We start from the raw sequence: 17,375 nt of genomic DNA, 5'->3' as shown, positions 1-17,375 counted from the left end.
GGAGGAGCTAGCTACAACTGGGTGTGTCAGTTTCAATGAAATTTGCTATTTTTTGTGTGTCTTGAATGTGTATTGTGTAACATTTCACTTCTGTATAAACTTTGATTCAAGCAATGCCACGTAAACACAAAAGAGGCAATTCACAAGTTAGTTTCAGCTTCCTGTTTATAGATGATATTTCCATGCTCATTCAAATTATATAGTATTTAGTTTTGAATTGTAATGAAACGCTTGGATTTTCATGACACATTCCAATCCCTTCACATTCATAATCCTGCCCCACATCAGACCAGTGGCACAGGACGCCACAAGACCGCACTGAACTCCACACGATCACAAAACAATCATAATATCACACGGCAACAACATGGGGTCGTGACATTAGATCACAACAAACAATTCACGTTTTTCTTACGTAAATATTGCTCTATTTTTGCAAAAAAAATAGAGCAAGCATTGCCTCAAGCATTTACATTTGTACTTGTATTTCCATGGTTAAACAACACATTAAACCAAATTGACTTTTTAAACCATATTATAACAATGTTTATTACTATATTATAACATTGTTCCATCCATTTGTGTGCTGTCAATGTTATTACTATATTATAACATCGTTCCATCCATTTGGGTGTTGTAAATGTTATTACTATATAACATCGTTCCATCATTTGTGTGTTGTAAATGTTATTACTATATTATAACAATGTTCCCTCCTCTATTTGTGTGTTGTAAATGTTATTACTGTATTATAACAATGTTCCCTCCTCTATTTGTGTGTTGTAAATGTATTGTTACCTGCAGATGTGAATTAGCTTTGTAATTATAATCCGGCATATTTATTCAATACAGTTGCTCATTAATGAACATTGTCTCTATTAAATCAATCAATCAATCAATCAATAAAAAAATCTAAACAGCTGAAATTACATTTAGTTTCGTTCACGTTTGTTTCATTGCTCCTGTTTTTGAGGTCATCTTACCTGCTCCATCTCTGAGCCTCATGACACACTAAATTACCCTGTTGTTTGTTTGTTTGTTTACATCACAGGTAAATATAATGTGTGCCCTTCATATTGTGGACACAGGTTTTGTTTGCAGACCCTTTTTAATAACACTTTTTGAAATGTCACCTGCATTTCATTTCCCGTGCTGATTTAGTTCCAGCCACAGCGCATTATTGGATTTAGCGTATTGCCAGAGTACATATCAGATAAGTTATAATACTGCCATATTTCTTGTGTTTGTGTTTTCTCGCTCGTTCGTTGCTTCGTGGGTGAAAGCGCCAGACAGCAGCTCAGGGCTCATCTCGAAGACAATCGACATCTGTTTGCACAAAGAAGGGAGCAGCTTCGGCTTCGTCCTCAGAGGTACGTTAACGAGTGATGAAAGGAAACGCCACAGGATACAGGCCGCTTCGGGACGTTGTAACTAAAACTCTAAATTGACCTGTCCATAAAGGGAAGTAGAGGGAGGCAAAGATAATCCAAGGAACTGAATAAGTGAATTAAAAGTAATTTATTCACCAACGCATTTCAACCAAAAGTGATTTTCTTTCAGGCTTCCAGATAAATTACAAATGACCCATAAAAGGGATCAGCATTGTTGATTAAGATTTCTAAACTTGTTTGCCCCTTGAGGTTTAACTGCAGTTGCCCAACACAACAGTATTTCCCAATGCTTTGTGCAAAAGTATTTGTACATTTCTCATGTTTCCTTTCATTTTCTTTTACTCTTTTGTGCTTTTTCAGGTGGAACTCATGAAGACTGGCACAAAACGCGCCCCCTAGTGGTCACTTATGTCAGACCAGGAGGCCCAGCAGACAGGTATGACTCATTTGTTCACCCAGAACAGACAGCGTGACAACAGATGTTAAAGGACCCCAGGGACCAGCCCGTTTAGTTTTATGCAGCTTTATCTATCAATGTTCAAATCTAAGCTAAAGACAGTTCTGTTTAGCTGTGCGTATGACTGACACGCTTTTATCTGTACTCGTATAAAGTACATTTCATATTGACTTACTTTTTAAAGTTTTTATGTGTTTGTGTTGTGAAATGGATCAAGTGGGTGTAATCTCTCATTTGTCCAGTGTGTTCCATTGTAGAAAAAGAGTCAGTTGTAGTCATTTCAATACTGTTTTTTTTTTCCCGAGAAACAAGGCTTGATTTTATTTTTAAAAACAGTGTCCAGATGACTATAATCTATCTTTTTCTACAATTGAATGGATATTTTCCTGTTCTATAAAGCCCTTTGTGTATGAACTGTGCGCTACAAATAAACTTGCCTTGGCTAAAAGGAGTTGTTAAATCAGAACTGTAATGGAACGACACTGAAAGCTGCTGCTTCACCCACACTCAGTACTTTACCTCTGCCCACTCCGTATTGATGTTCTGTTTTTTGTCAAACTCTCATAAACAACATGACCAAATCCAAACCAACAGTTGCGCTGCCGTGTGTGTGTGTGTTCAGGGAAGGCACCCTCAGACCGGGGGACCGCCTGCTCAGTGTGGACGGGGTCCCGCTGCACTCCTGCTCTCACAGTGAGGCCCTCAGTCTGCTGGCCCAGTGCGGACAGGAGGCCCTCTTCCAGATCGAGTACGACGTCACCATCATGGGTGAGACCAGCAGAGCCCTGTAGGGGGCGCACACGGGATGTATTTGCTGCATGCTGTGAATGGAGTTTGAAAAATACTGGTCCTGATATTTCTCTTTACTCAAAACTGCATTCATTTTTTACTTTCTATTTGATATGAAACAATAACAATAAGGCCTTCTTTGCAGAAATAACACTTAGATATTTAAATATTTAGATAGTTGCAGACCAGGGGTGGACAAGATTATCAAACCTTAGATAATAGTATTAATGTTGTTTTGAAGATATGCACAATTTGAAAATCAAGAATATTATTTATAACACAACAAGATTTGATTATTTTATATTTGATTGAGTAATGTTGATAGAAAAAATGGTATATGGTGATATTTCTGAACTTTTTTGATTAGTTTGATTAGCTAATTCAATCTCTAAACGAACATGTATGAACACATTTCGGTTGGATGTCAATCTCTGTAAACTCAAACAAATATTGATATTACTTTTTGTCAATATAGTCAAACCCTATTGCGGACAAAAACACCACCGCTTTTCCCCTCATTCCACTGCCCTGCTATTTAAATACAAAAATATGCCAGAAGAGGGTGCAAAGTCACCAGCAGCAACGTTTATAAGCTGCGCACTGACCGACATTTGTGCGCTGTAATGACCAGAACTGTACACAAAGGAGCTTCATGTACTTCCACAACATGACATATAGTAATTATACACATACGGGGGCGGTATGTGACGTCTCGTGCGGCTTGTGTTCATGGCCAAGTGCGTTTACATGCTCAGGTCCTGGCTCTCAGGTCAGCGACGTCACCCAAACATAACACATGTTTCCCATATAAAGAAACTCTAAATCGTACCTGAATTATACTTTGGTTACAACGTCTCATGTTTGGAATAAAAACTAAATGTAAATGTTAAACGCTCTTATATTGATTGCTCACAGTCAAAGTAATCCAACTGGCTCAAACCGTACAATCTACACTTGAACAATGGACTCAGCAACACCTCCAGTTATTTGTACTTTGTAGATTAAGACTCAAGAGTCAATGAGGGAAATGTAGTTTGAATCAAAGTTAAAATAAAACCTAGTAGAGTGATAGAAGTGAAAAGTAGTAGCCAGTCCTGCTCGATCAGTCACTTTGAAGACTTGAAACAGGATGAAGTTTTGGCAGCGAGGCACAGATACAAAAGCAGCTGACTGCGCAGTCGCTCAGTGAATGACATTAGAACGTGGCAGAATCTATCCAGTCGTCTCTCACAGCAGAGCTAAACGCTCCCAGACAAACTCCTCCCGCTTTCTTCCGCGCTAAAAGAAAATGGCAGCAGTGCTTTTGATGCGTTAGCACTTTAACTGTTGCCCGAGGCTCAGCTTAGGCTAAACAGCTGCATTCAGACTACCCAGAATGCATTGCGGACATCCCCCTGGTCTTCGTATCTGGGGGATAATAACTATATCTGAACACAACAGTGAATGAAATGTAACCAATTTATTGTTTGATTTAATTTTTTTAATTACCGTATTTTTTGGACTATAAGTCGCACCAGCCAAAGAATGCATAATAGAGAAGAAAAAAACATAAGTTGCACTGGAGTATGAAATGCGGTTGCAAGTGTGAAAATAACAAATAATATCACATATAAGTCACTCCGGAGTATAAGTATAAATATAAGTCGCACCCCGGCCAAAACTATGAAAAAAGGTGCGACTTGTACTTAAAATACGAAATGCCTCAACACTAGAATTAGATATCACAATATTTATTCATCTTAGACTTCAGACCCGATTTGAAACAGTGGCCCGTTTGAGCTCATTATCATCAAAGTTAGCTGGAGCAAAATCAGTGTATCAAAGTATCTGGGCAAATATTTGGTAGGGTTCCAAATCAGGTGCTGACAAACCCTACAGAGGTAGAAGTAGACAAGAAGTACTGAACACTGAGCGAGCTTGGGGCCCATTCCAAAACACTGTGATAAAGTATACGCTGTAAATACAATGTGATGTACTGCAGAGTATTTAGATCTTTATCATGTTACTTATCTCTGTTGGACTGGACATCGGGAGCACCGGCACATTTTAATTAATATACACAAATATTGTTACTAAGCTTATCCTATTGAAAAGATCAGTTGTAAAAAAAGAAAAGCGGTTGTAGTCGGTCTAGACCAAAACGTCCAGGGCCGTTTTTTTCTCTCCCTGTCCAAGTATGTTCCAACATCAAAAACGCATGGGACGTGTGGTTGAAAATATTGTATTTATTGTATTTTTCAGACACAATGGCAAATGCGTCTGGTCCGTTGCTGGTGGAGATCGCTAAGTCACCGGGGGCAATGCTGGGAATCACACTGACGTCGACCACGCACAGAAACAAACCAGTCATCATCATAGACCGGGTCAAAGCAGGAAGTGTGGTGGACAGGTGAGCTCCTCTGTCCTGCAGCCGTGTGGGTTTTTCTTTTTTAACATGGAAGAATCGAATCTTCCTTACAAAGGCATGTACTTACAAAGTCTCACTTCAAAGTGTCTCTGACGTAAATGTCATTTGCAAGTCTGATTTAATGTATGAGCAGCAGTCTACTATAGTACCATTTATTCGAGCCACATTAGCAGCAGACATTTGCATAAACCCTGTATTACTAAATATAAAGTCCTGCTTCCAACGTGCTTTATAGGCTCAGAACACTATGTTGGTTGGTATAAAAGCATGTCTGTATGTAATAGTATAGTAATGTAAATGCCTTCCATATAATGAAAAAATATGTTTGTATTACTTAGCCACCGGGGGAGACGGACCCCACGTTAGATAACTACAGAGGACAACATGCTAAAAGAGTTTTAGGAAGGAAATAGACAAAACGTTAGATCTAAAGCTGTAGATCTAATCAACAAATGTTAATATACAGAGACAATTTTAAAGAAATGTACAAATTTATTTTATTTTTTTCACAAACATTACCATGAGAAACAAGGTAAACATGTTCAAATCAAACTGGCAAGCATTTACTGATTGTTCTTCATTACTAAAATTTTGGACATGTTTGCCAAGTTGTTAATTTTGTATTTAGTGTTTTTGTTTTCGAGAGATAATCCAATCATAAATCAGCAGAATATATAATATTGGAATGTAAAAATGAGCGGTTGATCATGAATTCATGTGTCCATCCTCAGGTGCGGGGCCCTTCGGCCGGGGGACCACCTGCTCTCCATCGATGGCACGTCCACAGAACACTGCTCGGTCCTGGAGGCCACACAGCTCTTGGCCAGCACCACAGAGCTGGTAAAGCTGGAGGTCCTGCCCTCACACCAGACCAGGCTCAGCAACAAACAGCACGACACAGGTGGGTCTGAGCAGGCCTCAGGTGGGACACAAGATCTGGTCTGGTGGTCCCGGTGTGGGGGGGAACTCTCACTTGATTGTTGATTGTAAGAAATTCAAGTTGAGTCACAACTGAGTCCAGCTTGGACCAAGTTCTGCCGTTGTGTCCTTAGGCAAGACACTTAACCCACATTGCCTATGAAAGTGGTGTGAGCGGGAATGGTTGGTGGTGGTGGGAGGGTCTCACTTCCATCAGTCTGCCCCAGGGCAGCTGTGGCTACATTAGTAGCTTATAGGCTCACGGACTACATGGAGAAGCATGTACATCTACATTTGCTCTTGTAGTTATTACAGTGTGTGATGGAGCAGCTCTTCTACATTCAAATGAATGGGTTGCTTCCCACACAGAGTATGACTATCTGTATCTATAATAAATATTCTCTACAAGCGGTCGAAATGAGTTTCCTCCGCCGGGAGGCTGGGCGCTCCCTCAGAGATGGGTGAGGAGCTCAGTCACACAGGGGGAGCTCGGAGTAGAGTCGCTGCTCCTCCAGCTGTGGTGGCTCAGGCATCTGTTGCCTGCTGGGCACCTCCCTGGGGAGATGTTTCGGCCCCGGGGAAGACCCAGGACACGCTGGAGGGACTACCCCGGAGGAGCTGGAGGAAGTGTCTGGGGAAGGGTAAGTCTGGGAGTCCCTGCTTAGACTGCTGCCTCCGTGACCCGGCCCCGGATAAGTGGAAGAAGTTGGATGGATGGTATCAACAAATAGCAGCGACTTTCAAAAGCAGCAAGTCAAATCTCAGATATCGGTATCAGCTCAAAACATCCATATGGGCCCGTCCTGAATACAAACAGTGTATCTTGATAACACAGTTTTGTTTCTGTGTCTTTCTGTATTTGTTTGCAGTGAAGGTGCATAAGTCGGACCACCCTCACTCGTGGGACCCCTGTGTTAACTACTATCACCCCCAGAACTCAAGCGCTCTCCGTGACCCCAGCTCCACTCTCACCAAGACCTGGACCACCTCCAACAACAACACCATCAATGCCATTGACTACTGCAAATGTAAGGACTGCATGTGTTACTGCGGCAGAGTGGTTAGCCTCCTGAACTCACTATCCCGAAAAGGAGCAGAGGCAGGAGAGACTGGAAACAGCGTCTGGGCTAAAACAAATCTATTATTATCCTGACAGAAAGAGCAATGAACAATGACAAGAGCAAAGCGTATGCTTATTATTCCTGCCCAAACATCGGATTAATAATACAGAAAGAGGACACGCACTACTTTTGCAAACAGAGCTGAACCAATAAACAAACACTCACATGGTTCAAGCGCTCTCTTTGTTTAATATTGTATTATTTTTATTGCTACAACTTTCACATAGCGCTGATTAGCCAATTAAAAGTCAGCTTAAATAAACCATGAATAATAATAAACTATTACTGTCTATAATTCAGAATCAGAAAAGGTTTAAAGCCATTGTCAATGAACAGAATTCACAAACATAGGAACTTGCTTTCGTGATTCGGTGCAACATAAAACAACCTATATAAGTCAGAAAGAATTATTATAGACGGTAAAGTTGTTTTTGTGGATTATTCATCATTAATTGTAGGACAAAAGTGTCTAACCTGTACTTTATTTATGAACCGAAAGAAAAAAAGTGATTATTTCTCCTCATGACCTTTTCCAGCCCTGGTCTCGGTGAACTTCTCGTCCAGCTCCACCACCACCACCACGTCGTCGGGTCCGGGCAGTCAGAGCTCCAGCACCCTGCCCCGGACTACAGTTCCAATGAGCCCTCGCAACTCCCTGCTCAAACGACGGCAGAGGAAGAAGGAGCACAAGAGTTCACGTAGGTTTGCCCTCTCCACCTGACAACACGTGTTAGTGCACGGTGCGAGGCCGGCGTTTATTATGGAGCCCGTGTCGACTTTAGAGAGACCGCTCACAAACAAAAAGTAAAGATTTTGACAACCTACTCATGGTGAAATATGGAGGCTGTGCGGTTGTTTTATGGTCGGTGCTGGGGGACAATACTGTGCAGGAGGAAGAAAGGCATTCCAAATAAGTTGGTCTAAAAGAGGTTTTGGTAAACTATTACTTTCGTCCTTTGTTAGTCATGTAAGAAACGGTATACTTAAATTAAAAATAACAGAATAAAGCTCGCTCAAGTGCAAACTGTTGTTGCGTTTGTGGGAAAGACACTCGATTGGTGGAGTGATTTCCAAACAAGGATTTTTAAGTTATATTTCTTTACTTTTACTGTTACTTTTATGGTTCATTATTTTTTTGTGCGATACGTGAACCTCGACCATGACATTTACCAGCACACACTTTAGCACAATCCTGATGGAGATGTTAATTTTGTCAATATCGCACACCCTTTGTAAAGCAGATTGAGTCTTGAAAGACTTTTAAAATCCAGCATTATTATTTGAATGATTATATTTTACCCACCTCTGATGTCATCTCTGTTTTTGTCCCTCTAGTGTCTCTGTCGTCCAGTTCCGTGGGTCCGGGTGGTCAGGTGGTGCATGTGGAGACCAGTGAGGTGGTCCTGACTGGAGACCCTCTCAATGGGTTTGGGGTTCAACTCCAGGGAGGAATCTTCGCCACCGAGACCCTGTCTGCCCCTCCTCTCATCCGGTTTATAGAACCAGACAGCTCTGCAGAACGGTAGGACATAAACGCACTCGCAATAAGACTATTCTGTCCTGCACAAGCCACGCGCTACTTCACTTTGGAGGACTGCTAGCTTCTTGTTTGACTAACTGATTGACAATACTGATACTTTTGGTCGTTATAATACAGGGTTGTCCAAACTGCTTTCCACCATATTGAAATATTGACAAAGCAGAAGGTCAATTCAGCGACTTACGTCAAGAGTAATTCACACAAAAATGTTTGATTTTAAGATTATGACGGTAGAGAATTTCCAAACTTGCAGTAAAATTGACTTCGTATGGCAGGGGTATCCACACTGCATTGAAACATGTCTAAAGCCACAGGTCAATACAGTGATTCAGATGGATGCAATTAAGGTTTTAGTGGAAGAATTTCCTTAATTTGCAGTAAAAAAAATGTACAATCCTTTGGTCGAGTTCAGCTGGAGGTCTGTCACCCCTAGTTATTATACAGCACACATAGTTTCAATACTCTTCTGTAATATTAAAAGATTACTGTGTGGGAAGCAGTATTTCCATCCAGTGTTGCATTATTTTTCACTAATTGATCTTGTATAGATGATGGGAGAGGATCAAAACATGTATGGTAAAATGGAGCTTATATCTAATACAATATAAACCCTTGATGGTGGTCTAAAGCTCTTGAAAAGTCATGTAATTTGTCCTAAAAATTTATGTACAAAATGGTACATTAAGAATTAAACGAATAAGAAAGCACAAAACCTAATGCCTTTGTCCATAAAATGTCCCCCCCTCCTAAACACTGTAGAGTCTTTTAGCTTGAGGCCTGTCGTGTTCCCATTAGCGCCCACGCTAACCGCTTTAATTAGCCTCTCTCCCTCAAGCTAACCATCAATAAGTAGCTTCTGTTTAACCATCACGGCCAATCCAAATACTACAATAATCCGAGTCAACCGCAGTTTTACCACAGGATCAAAGAGTAGAAGTCATCTTTAATGCTAATGCTAACATACCTCATGTGCTTCTGCTGCGATAACTGCGTTACAATCACAGTCACGGGTCCTATAGGGCTCAAGACGACACTTTTGGGTGTACCGCAAACAGGTTTTACAATCTGGCAACCCAAAGTGAGGAGCTCATTCTAATTGGATAATGCAGTCAACAAAAAGCACCTTTCATCATGTCAACGGATGCCCAAATGATGTTATGTGTATGAGATGTTTAAATGTGCTCAATGTAACTTTCTGGTGGGGCTTCTACCGTGTGCTTGTCTCCATGGAGATGTTGTTGCTTGGCTTGGAAAGTTCCACAGTTTGGCCTTAAACCTGTTTTTTTTTTTTTTTTATCGCTCAAAGATGCCTTGAAAATACAGATTCTTCCCGTGTTATTATGGGGATTTTAAATAGTGATTAATAATGAATGAAACAAGTTGTACTGTAAACGTACTGTACATGAAGAATACTGCATTGAGGATTTTTTTTTGAACCTTCAAAGTGTGCGCTAATATAAAAATACACCTTTTATGGCCTTCAGATCTGCTGCTTTTTCGCTTAAGTCGTAAAAGTGAGAGGAGATAAGATGACAAAGAGCAGAGGTAAAATGATCTTATAAAGACCGACATTAAAACGTAATGGAATCAGCTGAAGAAGTTTTGTAGATAATAATAACTTTTATCAGAGGATTTGAAGACGATATTTAAAGAAGTGAAGGTTAGATAGGAGTATATTGACGGCACAGCACATCTCAAAGTGGTTGTGAAATTGGGTTATACGACTTTTATTATGTCTAACCTGATTCCATAATGAAATAGAAAGAGAACATCTAACATACTTATTTTAGGTCAAATGTTTTTTTTTTTATTAAACAGAATGGCATTATCTATCCCCAGTTCTGCAAAGAGGCGAGCGTTGTAAGGTGTTTCAGGTGGTTTGGGAATCAGTAGCATGCAATAGATTTTATGCATGGGCAAGCAGACCTGGGATGTTCATCAATATCTAATGAATAATAGAAAAGTGGAAAAAAAACAAAGAGAAAATTAAAGCCGCAAGCGGCATCCAACGGCCCTCGCGGGCCGCCGGCCTTCCGACTCTGCGCTTTCGACTTGATAAAGATGGCGCCCTTATTGTGTGTTGAATTAAAAAAGAACTTGACAGACGGCGACACATTGGACATGGCCAATCCAGTGCAAATCAACACAAGTGTCAGTCAAATTTGCTGCTCCGCCGCACAGAGACCGTAGCACTTAGAATATAAATATGGATAACTTTTGATGCCGCGCTTGTGTAGATGATTTTCCCCAAATATGAGCTTGATCGAGCTATTGCCCTTAGAGGAGTTTGTTAAAGTGTGAAGCGTAAATGTGAACATTTCAAAGATTTGGCGTTTTCCCATTTGTGACAGTATATTTGCAGCTCCACGGAACAGAGACCGTACCACTTAAAATCAAAATATGGATAACTTTTGATGCCCCACTTGTGTAGATAATTTCCCCCAAATATGAGCTTGATCGGGAAATCGCCCTAGGAGGAGTTCGTTAAAGTGTGAAGCTTAAAAATGTGGTCATTTTAGAGATTTCGCTGTTTTCCCATTTCTGACATATATTTGCGGGTCCGCCACACAGAGACCGTAGCACTTAGAATCAAAATATGGATACCTTTTGATGGCCCGCTTGTGTAGATGATTTTCCCCAAATATGAGTTTGATCGGGCTATCGCCCTAGGAGGAGTTTGTTAAAGTGTGAAGCGTAAAAATGTGGTGATTTGAGCGATATTCCCATAAGGATAACATGGGATGTTTCTGTCATCGCTACGGTTACGCCGTACAAAATATGACTTTAGCTCTCATACTTGTATGATCAGGATGGCAAATTAGAATTTAGTGCAAAATGTCATGTCATTTGGAAAAACTCTATTGTTTATAGGCCACTCTGAAGGCCAAATAGTCAGAATTCTGGGAAACGTTTGCGGCTCCGTCGCACAATGACCGTAAAAGTTATCCTTAAAATTTGGATAACTTTAGATGCACCACTTGTCTAGAGGACGTACACCGATTTTGAGGTTGGTGGGCAAAACGCACTAGGAGGAGTTTGTTAAAGTGTAAAACATAAAAATGTGGTAATTTGAGAGATTTTGCGGTTTTCCCATAAGGATAACATGGGAGGTTTCTGTCATCGCTACGACTACGCCGTATAAATTTAGGCATTTTTGTGATTGGCTTTTGTGATCGGGACGGCAAAATAGAATTTTGGGTAAAGTTTAGACAATTTTGGTAAAACTAATTTTTGACCTTCAATGTTAATTTAAAGGTCACTCTGTAGGGGGCGCTATCGCGGCCATTTCAATTTTGTCAGCCTAAACTGGTCCAAAGTAGAAAGTTTAACAACTGATTCAAATTTGGTCATAATTGGACTGGTTTTGATCAAATGGGAGCAATTTTTAGATCTGAAATATTCCAAAATAAGTTGTCCAAGTTTGCGGCTGCGCCGCACACAAACCGTAAAAACTATCTCAAAAAATTGGATAACTTTAGATGCCCCACTTGTCCAGAGGATGTACGCCGATTTTGAAGTCGGTGGGCAAAACGCCCTAGGAGGAGTTCGTCAAAGTTTGACGTGAACAAAATGGCTAACACAGCGTGTTTTCATTTTCAAAGGAAGATGGCGGCCATAGGGTAAGTCTGGGGGCGTGGCCACATTAATATTTTTTTTTTGTCCCGAATTTCGTAGCTTTACGCCAAAGTTGACCTCGGGGCGTCTCCCATAGGTGCAATGTATTTTGACTTTTGTCGGTGGCGCTGTCGCGCCATTTTTTAACAAAAAAAAAAATGGCCCTGAAAAAATCTAATTTTTCGCCGATTCTGAATTTTGGGCAAAGTTTGGTGAGTTTTTGAGCATGTTCAGGGGGTCAAATTAGAGCTCAAAAAGCAGAAGAACAAGAAAAATAATAAATATAGCCGCAAGCGGCAATGATCGGCCCTCGCCACGCCGCCGCCACACCGCCGCCACGCCGCAAGAGGAGGGGGCGCTAACGTGCCCCAATTGTCCTTTTATTACGCCTACTGCTGAATCTGTGACGCTGTCACATCTTCTCCCCTTTGTTTTACCATCAAAAAGCTATTTTATTTTGAATTCTTGGCAAAATGTGCGGCTTCGCCGCACAGACACCGTGACTCTTTGAATGGAAATGTGGATAACTTTTGATGGTCCTGAAGATGAGTCTCACCAAATTTCAGGTTAATATGTCTAACGCCCTGGGAGGAGTTTGTGAAAGTCTAAAGTGTAAACATGTTCTGGCGATTTCCCCATTGGAATAACATGAAAGGTTTCGATCATCGTTACGGCAACGCCATAACAATTATGACATGGGTCTCATTGACTTTTTTGATGGGGATGCCAAAATTGAGTTGTGTGTCAAATTTCATATAATTTCGCAAAACTAAACATTTAACCTCCATATAAAAGCTGTAGGGGGCGCTGTGGCGCCAAATGAATTTATTTCACTTCAAGTAGGTTTAGGGCAAAGAGTTTAACAACTGATTCTAATTTGACGCAATTCGGACTTTATCTGCGCAAACGGCAGAAATTTTAAATATGGGAGATTTCTGAAATTCTAGCTACAGTTTGCGGCTTCGCCGCACAGAGACCGTGAGAGGTATCAATGTAATTTGGATAACTTTTGATGTCCCACTCCTCAGTAGCATTTTCACCAAATTTCAGCTTTTTAGGGCCAACGCCCTGGGAGGAGTTCGTAAAAGTACGACGTTTGGAAAAACTCCGAAGTCATGTTTAGCCATTTTTGAAGCAATATGGCCGACATTTGGTTCAGGGGACGGCGTTGCCGTAATAATATTTTTTACTTCTCTTGTCACCATCTACCTCTGCGCCAAATTTCATGATTCTACGATCAGATTTTTTTTGGGTCATTTCCCATCTCTCAATGCATTTTTGGTACATTTGGTGGCGCTGACGCGCCAATTTTTTTTATTTTAGAAAAGGGAAATAGCCAGAATGTAGAGAGGCACGATTTTTAGAGGTGTGCAAATTTTTGTGACTTTTCGTCAATGTTCACTGGGTGAAAAATAGGGGGGTTGGTCCCGAGAAGAAGAAGAAGAAAGAAAGAAAGAAAGAATAATATTCCGATGCGAAAACAATGTTTCCCATTTTTCAAATAACATAAACTATACATTTTCGGAAAGCGCTCGCGCTTTCCTACCTCATGGTGTGGGTCCCTGGTCACTGACGGGTACTTTCGATAATTTTGAGTGGGCTCCGCCCACTTTGTGTTTTTGGCCCTCTATACAGTAATAATGTTCAATTTTTGCATTACATGCTTATATGCACGGAACATGCAAGAGATGGGGAACGTATTCGTGAGCTACTTAGCGCAAATGAGTGCTTTATATGGGGATGACGACCGCTTCGCGGTCGTCATCCCAATGTAAAGTGCTCGTTTAGTGCAAACTTTTGCACGGGCTTCGCCCGTTTACAACGGTAATGTTCCATTTTCCTACAACTAATTAGTATGCACGGGGCGTGCATGAGTGGAGGAGTGCGTTAGTGAGTGTTTGGAAGTGGGCGAGCGCTTCGCGCTCGATTTCGTGCGCACTACGTGCGCACTTTCGCAGCCGTGCTTCGCACGGCCTTACGAGATTAATAGGCCTCTCGCCAGCTTGTGGCGCTCGGGCCTAAAAATATAAAAATAATAATATTTTTAGCAAAAACAATATAGCCGTCTCCACTATAACAACAAATTATACATCGTTTGAAAGCTCTAAGCCTTCCCCATGCCGCCATGGGGTGGAATCATCATTACGAGCGCTTACGCGCTCGTCACTCCCCATTCCGTCGGGATGCCCCGCCCACTCCCCATAGACTTCCATTGATTTGAGCAGATACAAGCATGGCCCATGCCTGCGGCATGGATTCTCGCGTACAGGACGATGCCAGGAGGGTTTTTGGAAGAATGCAGCGCTTCGCGCTGCTGTTGTCAACAATTTGTGAATGGGCTACGCCCATTCACAAATTGTTGACTATTTCTGTCATAGCAGGAGTAAGTATGCATGATCCATGCCTTCGGCATGGGCTAGTTCAGTGTACTTGCCAGGGGCGACGGGGCACCCGTCAGACAGTTGCAACGCTGCCTTCGGCAGCGTTGCGGGAGCAATAGGCCCTCCGCCCTGCTGGGGCTCGGGCCTAAATACTGAGAGAGTAGGATTTGAACCATGGTCTCCAATGTGAACACTCCTATTGAGCGGAACTCCCACACCTTCTCTGGGGTGCTAAATCAATTAAATAATCTCACTTATCCAACAATTTATTACACAAATTAGTGCTCGGTGTTGTTAAATTACTGCTAACTAACGTCTAATCATTGGAAACCTGAACAGAGTCTCTAAAAGACAGTTTTTAAGTCCGTGTTTTGAAACTTGGCGCTGTTGTTGCTTCGCTTCTCCTCTGCATATGCTCAGTTAGGACAAAACCTGCAAACATTCTTGATTCCCACAGGTTTCTTCAGCGTGGTCTGAGCTAAGATCCATGGGTTTGAGGCTGTGTGGTCCTCAGAGCATGTGCAGGCAGACCTCTAAAAGAAGCTGCTGTCTGCTCTGGCTCTAAAAGCTCATGTTAGAGAGCGAAGCATGAACGGGCCTCTGAACACGGCCACAGACTGAGCACCTGCGGGAGAAGAAGCATCAAGCTTCCTGCAGTACAGCCCAGCGACCTGTAGAGACCACTAAAATACACCTTGATTTTAGCCAGGATATATTTTAGAACAATTCATACATAGTTGTAACGCACAGTAATTTTACATTTTATTGGCCAATCACTGTTTGCCTTGATTGCCCTGACCGCACACCACTGTTGAGAATGAAACCACCTGATCCAGGCTGTCCTCTGCAGGTGTGGTCTGCTGCAGGTGGGGGACCGGCTCCTGTTCATAAACGGGATCCCCACGGAGGACGGGACCCTGGAGGAGGCCAACCAGCTGCTGCGGGACGCTGCACTCACCAACAAGGTCGCACTGGAGATAGAGTTCGATGTAGCAGGTGAGGGACCAGCTCTAGAGTCTCACCAGTTCTTTAGAGTTCGATGTAGCAGGTGAGGGACCAGCGCTAGAGTCTCATCAGTTCTTTAGAGTTCGATGTAGCAGGTGAGGGACCAGCGCTAGAGTCTCACCAGTTCTTTAGAGTTCGATGTTAAAGGTGAGGGACCAGCGCTAGAGTCTCATCAGTTCTTTAGAGTTCGATGTAGCAGGTGAGGGACCAGCGCTAGAGTCTCACCAGTTCTTTAGAGTTCGATGTAGCAGGTGAGGGAACAGATCTAGAGTCTCACCAGTTCTTTAGTGTTCGATGTAGCAGGTGAGGGACTAGCTCTAGAGTCTCACCAGTTCTTTAGAGTTCGATGTAGCAGGTGAGGGACTAGCTCTAGAGTCTCACCAGTTCTTTAGAGTTCGATGTAGCAGGTGAGGGACCAGCTCTAGAGTCTCACCAGTTCTTTAGAGTTCGATGTTGCAAGTGAGGGACCAGCGCTAGAGTCTCACCAGTTCTTTAGAGTTCGATGTAGCAGGTGAGGGAACAGATCTAGAATCTCACCAGTTCTTTAGAGTTCGATGTAGCAGGTGAGGGACCAGCTCTAGAGTCTCACCAGTTCTTTAGAGTTCGATGTAGCAGGTGAGGGACCAGCGCTAGAGTCTCACCAGTTCTTTAGAGTTCGATGTAGCAGGTGAGGGACCAGCTCTAGAGTCTCACCAGTTCTTTAGAGTTCGATGTAGCAGGTGAGGGACCAGCGCTAGAGTCTCACCAGTTCTTTAGAGTTCGATGTAGCAGGTGAGGGACCAGCTCTAGAGTCTCACCAGTTCTTTAGAGTTCGATGTAGCAGGTGAGGGACCAGCTCTAGAGTCTCACCAGTTCTTTAGAGTTCGATGTAGCAGGTGAGGGACCAGCTCTAGAGTCTCACCAGTTCTTTAGAGTTCGATGTAGCAGGTGAGGGACCAGCGCTAGAGTCTCACCAGTTCTTTAGAGTTCGATGTAGCAGGTGAGGGACCAGCTCTAGAGTCTCACCAGTTCTTTAGAGTTCGATGTAGCAGGTGAGGGACCAGCGCTAGAGTCTCACCAGTTCTTTAGAGTTCGATGTAGCAGGTGAGGGACCAGCTCTAGAGTCTCACCAGTTCTTCAGAGTTCGATGTAGCAGGTGAGGGACCAGCGCTAGAGTCTGACTTCGAAAAGAAGTCTCGATTTACCTGGTTAAATAAAATTTAGTAATAGATAGAAACATTTTATCAACATTAGCTGGAGACATTGCTCTGTTTGAAAATCTGGTGCTTAAGTTTAATCTGAGCTTTGTTTTCACACAATCTGGCCACAAAAATGTTCCTAGTTGAAACCAAGTGTTTTTATGAGGCTCAGAGCATGAGGACTGAGGTTAAATACAACTCCAGTTATGTTTTTAATAAGGGAACAACAGTATAACATGGTTAAAAGCCAAATAAAAACAACATATGCATAATACTGTATGTGTCAGTCTTTCATGAATAACATTTCTGACTGCTCGCCTCGACTCACCTCTGTCTTATCAGTTTTGTAAAAACGAGCGTAGTCACACAAATCAGAGCAAGACACACTGTTCCTTGCAAGTAGTTTCCCGGAGAGCTATAGCTGCAAGCAAAATGTTCATGTTTTAATGATGAAATATTGTGACACAGCTCTGGGTCTTTCTGTTGATGCAATCTTTACCTCTGGCTCTCACCACTGAGGGACGGAACTGACTCCACGTTCTCATCGCAGCACAAAACGGCAAAATAAAGAGA

The 17,375-nt window shown here is 42.2% G+C and overlaps 1 protein-coding gene across 1 annotated transcript in view; it reads left to right on the top strand.

The window, feature by feature from the left end:
* grip2b (glutamate receptor interacting protein 2b) overlaps positions 1-17,375 on the top strand; it is a 220,651-nt gene that overhangs the window by 169,156 nt on the left and 34,120 nt on the right. The window contains exons 5-13 of the mRNA XM_072451747.1: positions 1,284-1,370; positions 1,752-1,827; positions 2,471-2,616; positions 4,879-5,026; positions 5,776-5,945; positions 6,832-6,990; positions 7,620-7,781; positions 8,419-8,605; positions 15,470-15,615. Coding sequence (XP_072307848.1) covers positions 1,284-1,370; positions 1,752-1,827; positions 2,471-2,616; positions 4,879-5,026; positions 5,776-5,945; positions 6,832-6,990; positions 7,620-7,781; positions 8,419-8,605; positions 15,470-15,615 — 1,281 coding nt within the window. The remainder of the gene's footprint in view (positions 1-1,283; positions 1,371-1,751; positions 1,828-2,470; positions 2,617-4,878; positions 5,027-5,775; positions 5,946-6,831; positions 6,991-7,619; positions 7,782-8,418; positions 8,606-15,469; positions 15,616-17,375) is intronic.

Source organism: Eucyclogobius newberryi, unplaced genomic scaffold, assembly GCF_026437365.1.
Source record: "Eucyclogobius newberryi isolate DKJ021-1_F unplaced genomic scaffold, fEucNew1.0.hap1 SCAF_19, whole genome shotgun sequence".
Taxonomy (NCBI): Eukaryota; Metazoa; Chordata; class Actinopteri; order Gobiiformes; family Gobiidae; genus Eucyclogobius; species Eucyclogobius newberryi.
This window is presented reverse-complemented; position numbering and strand designations above follow the sequence as displayed.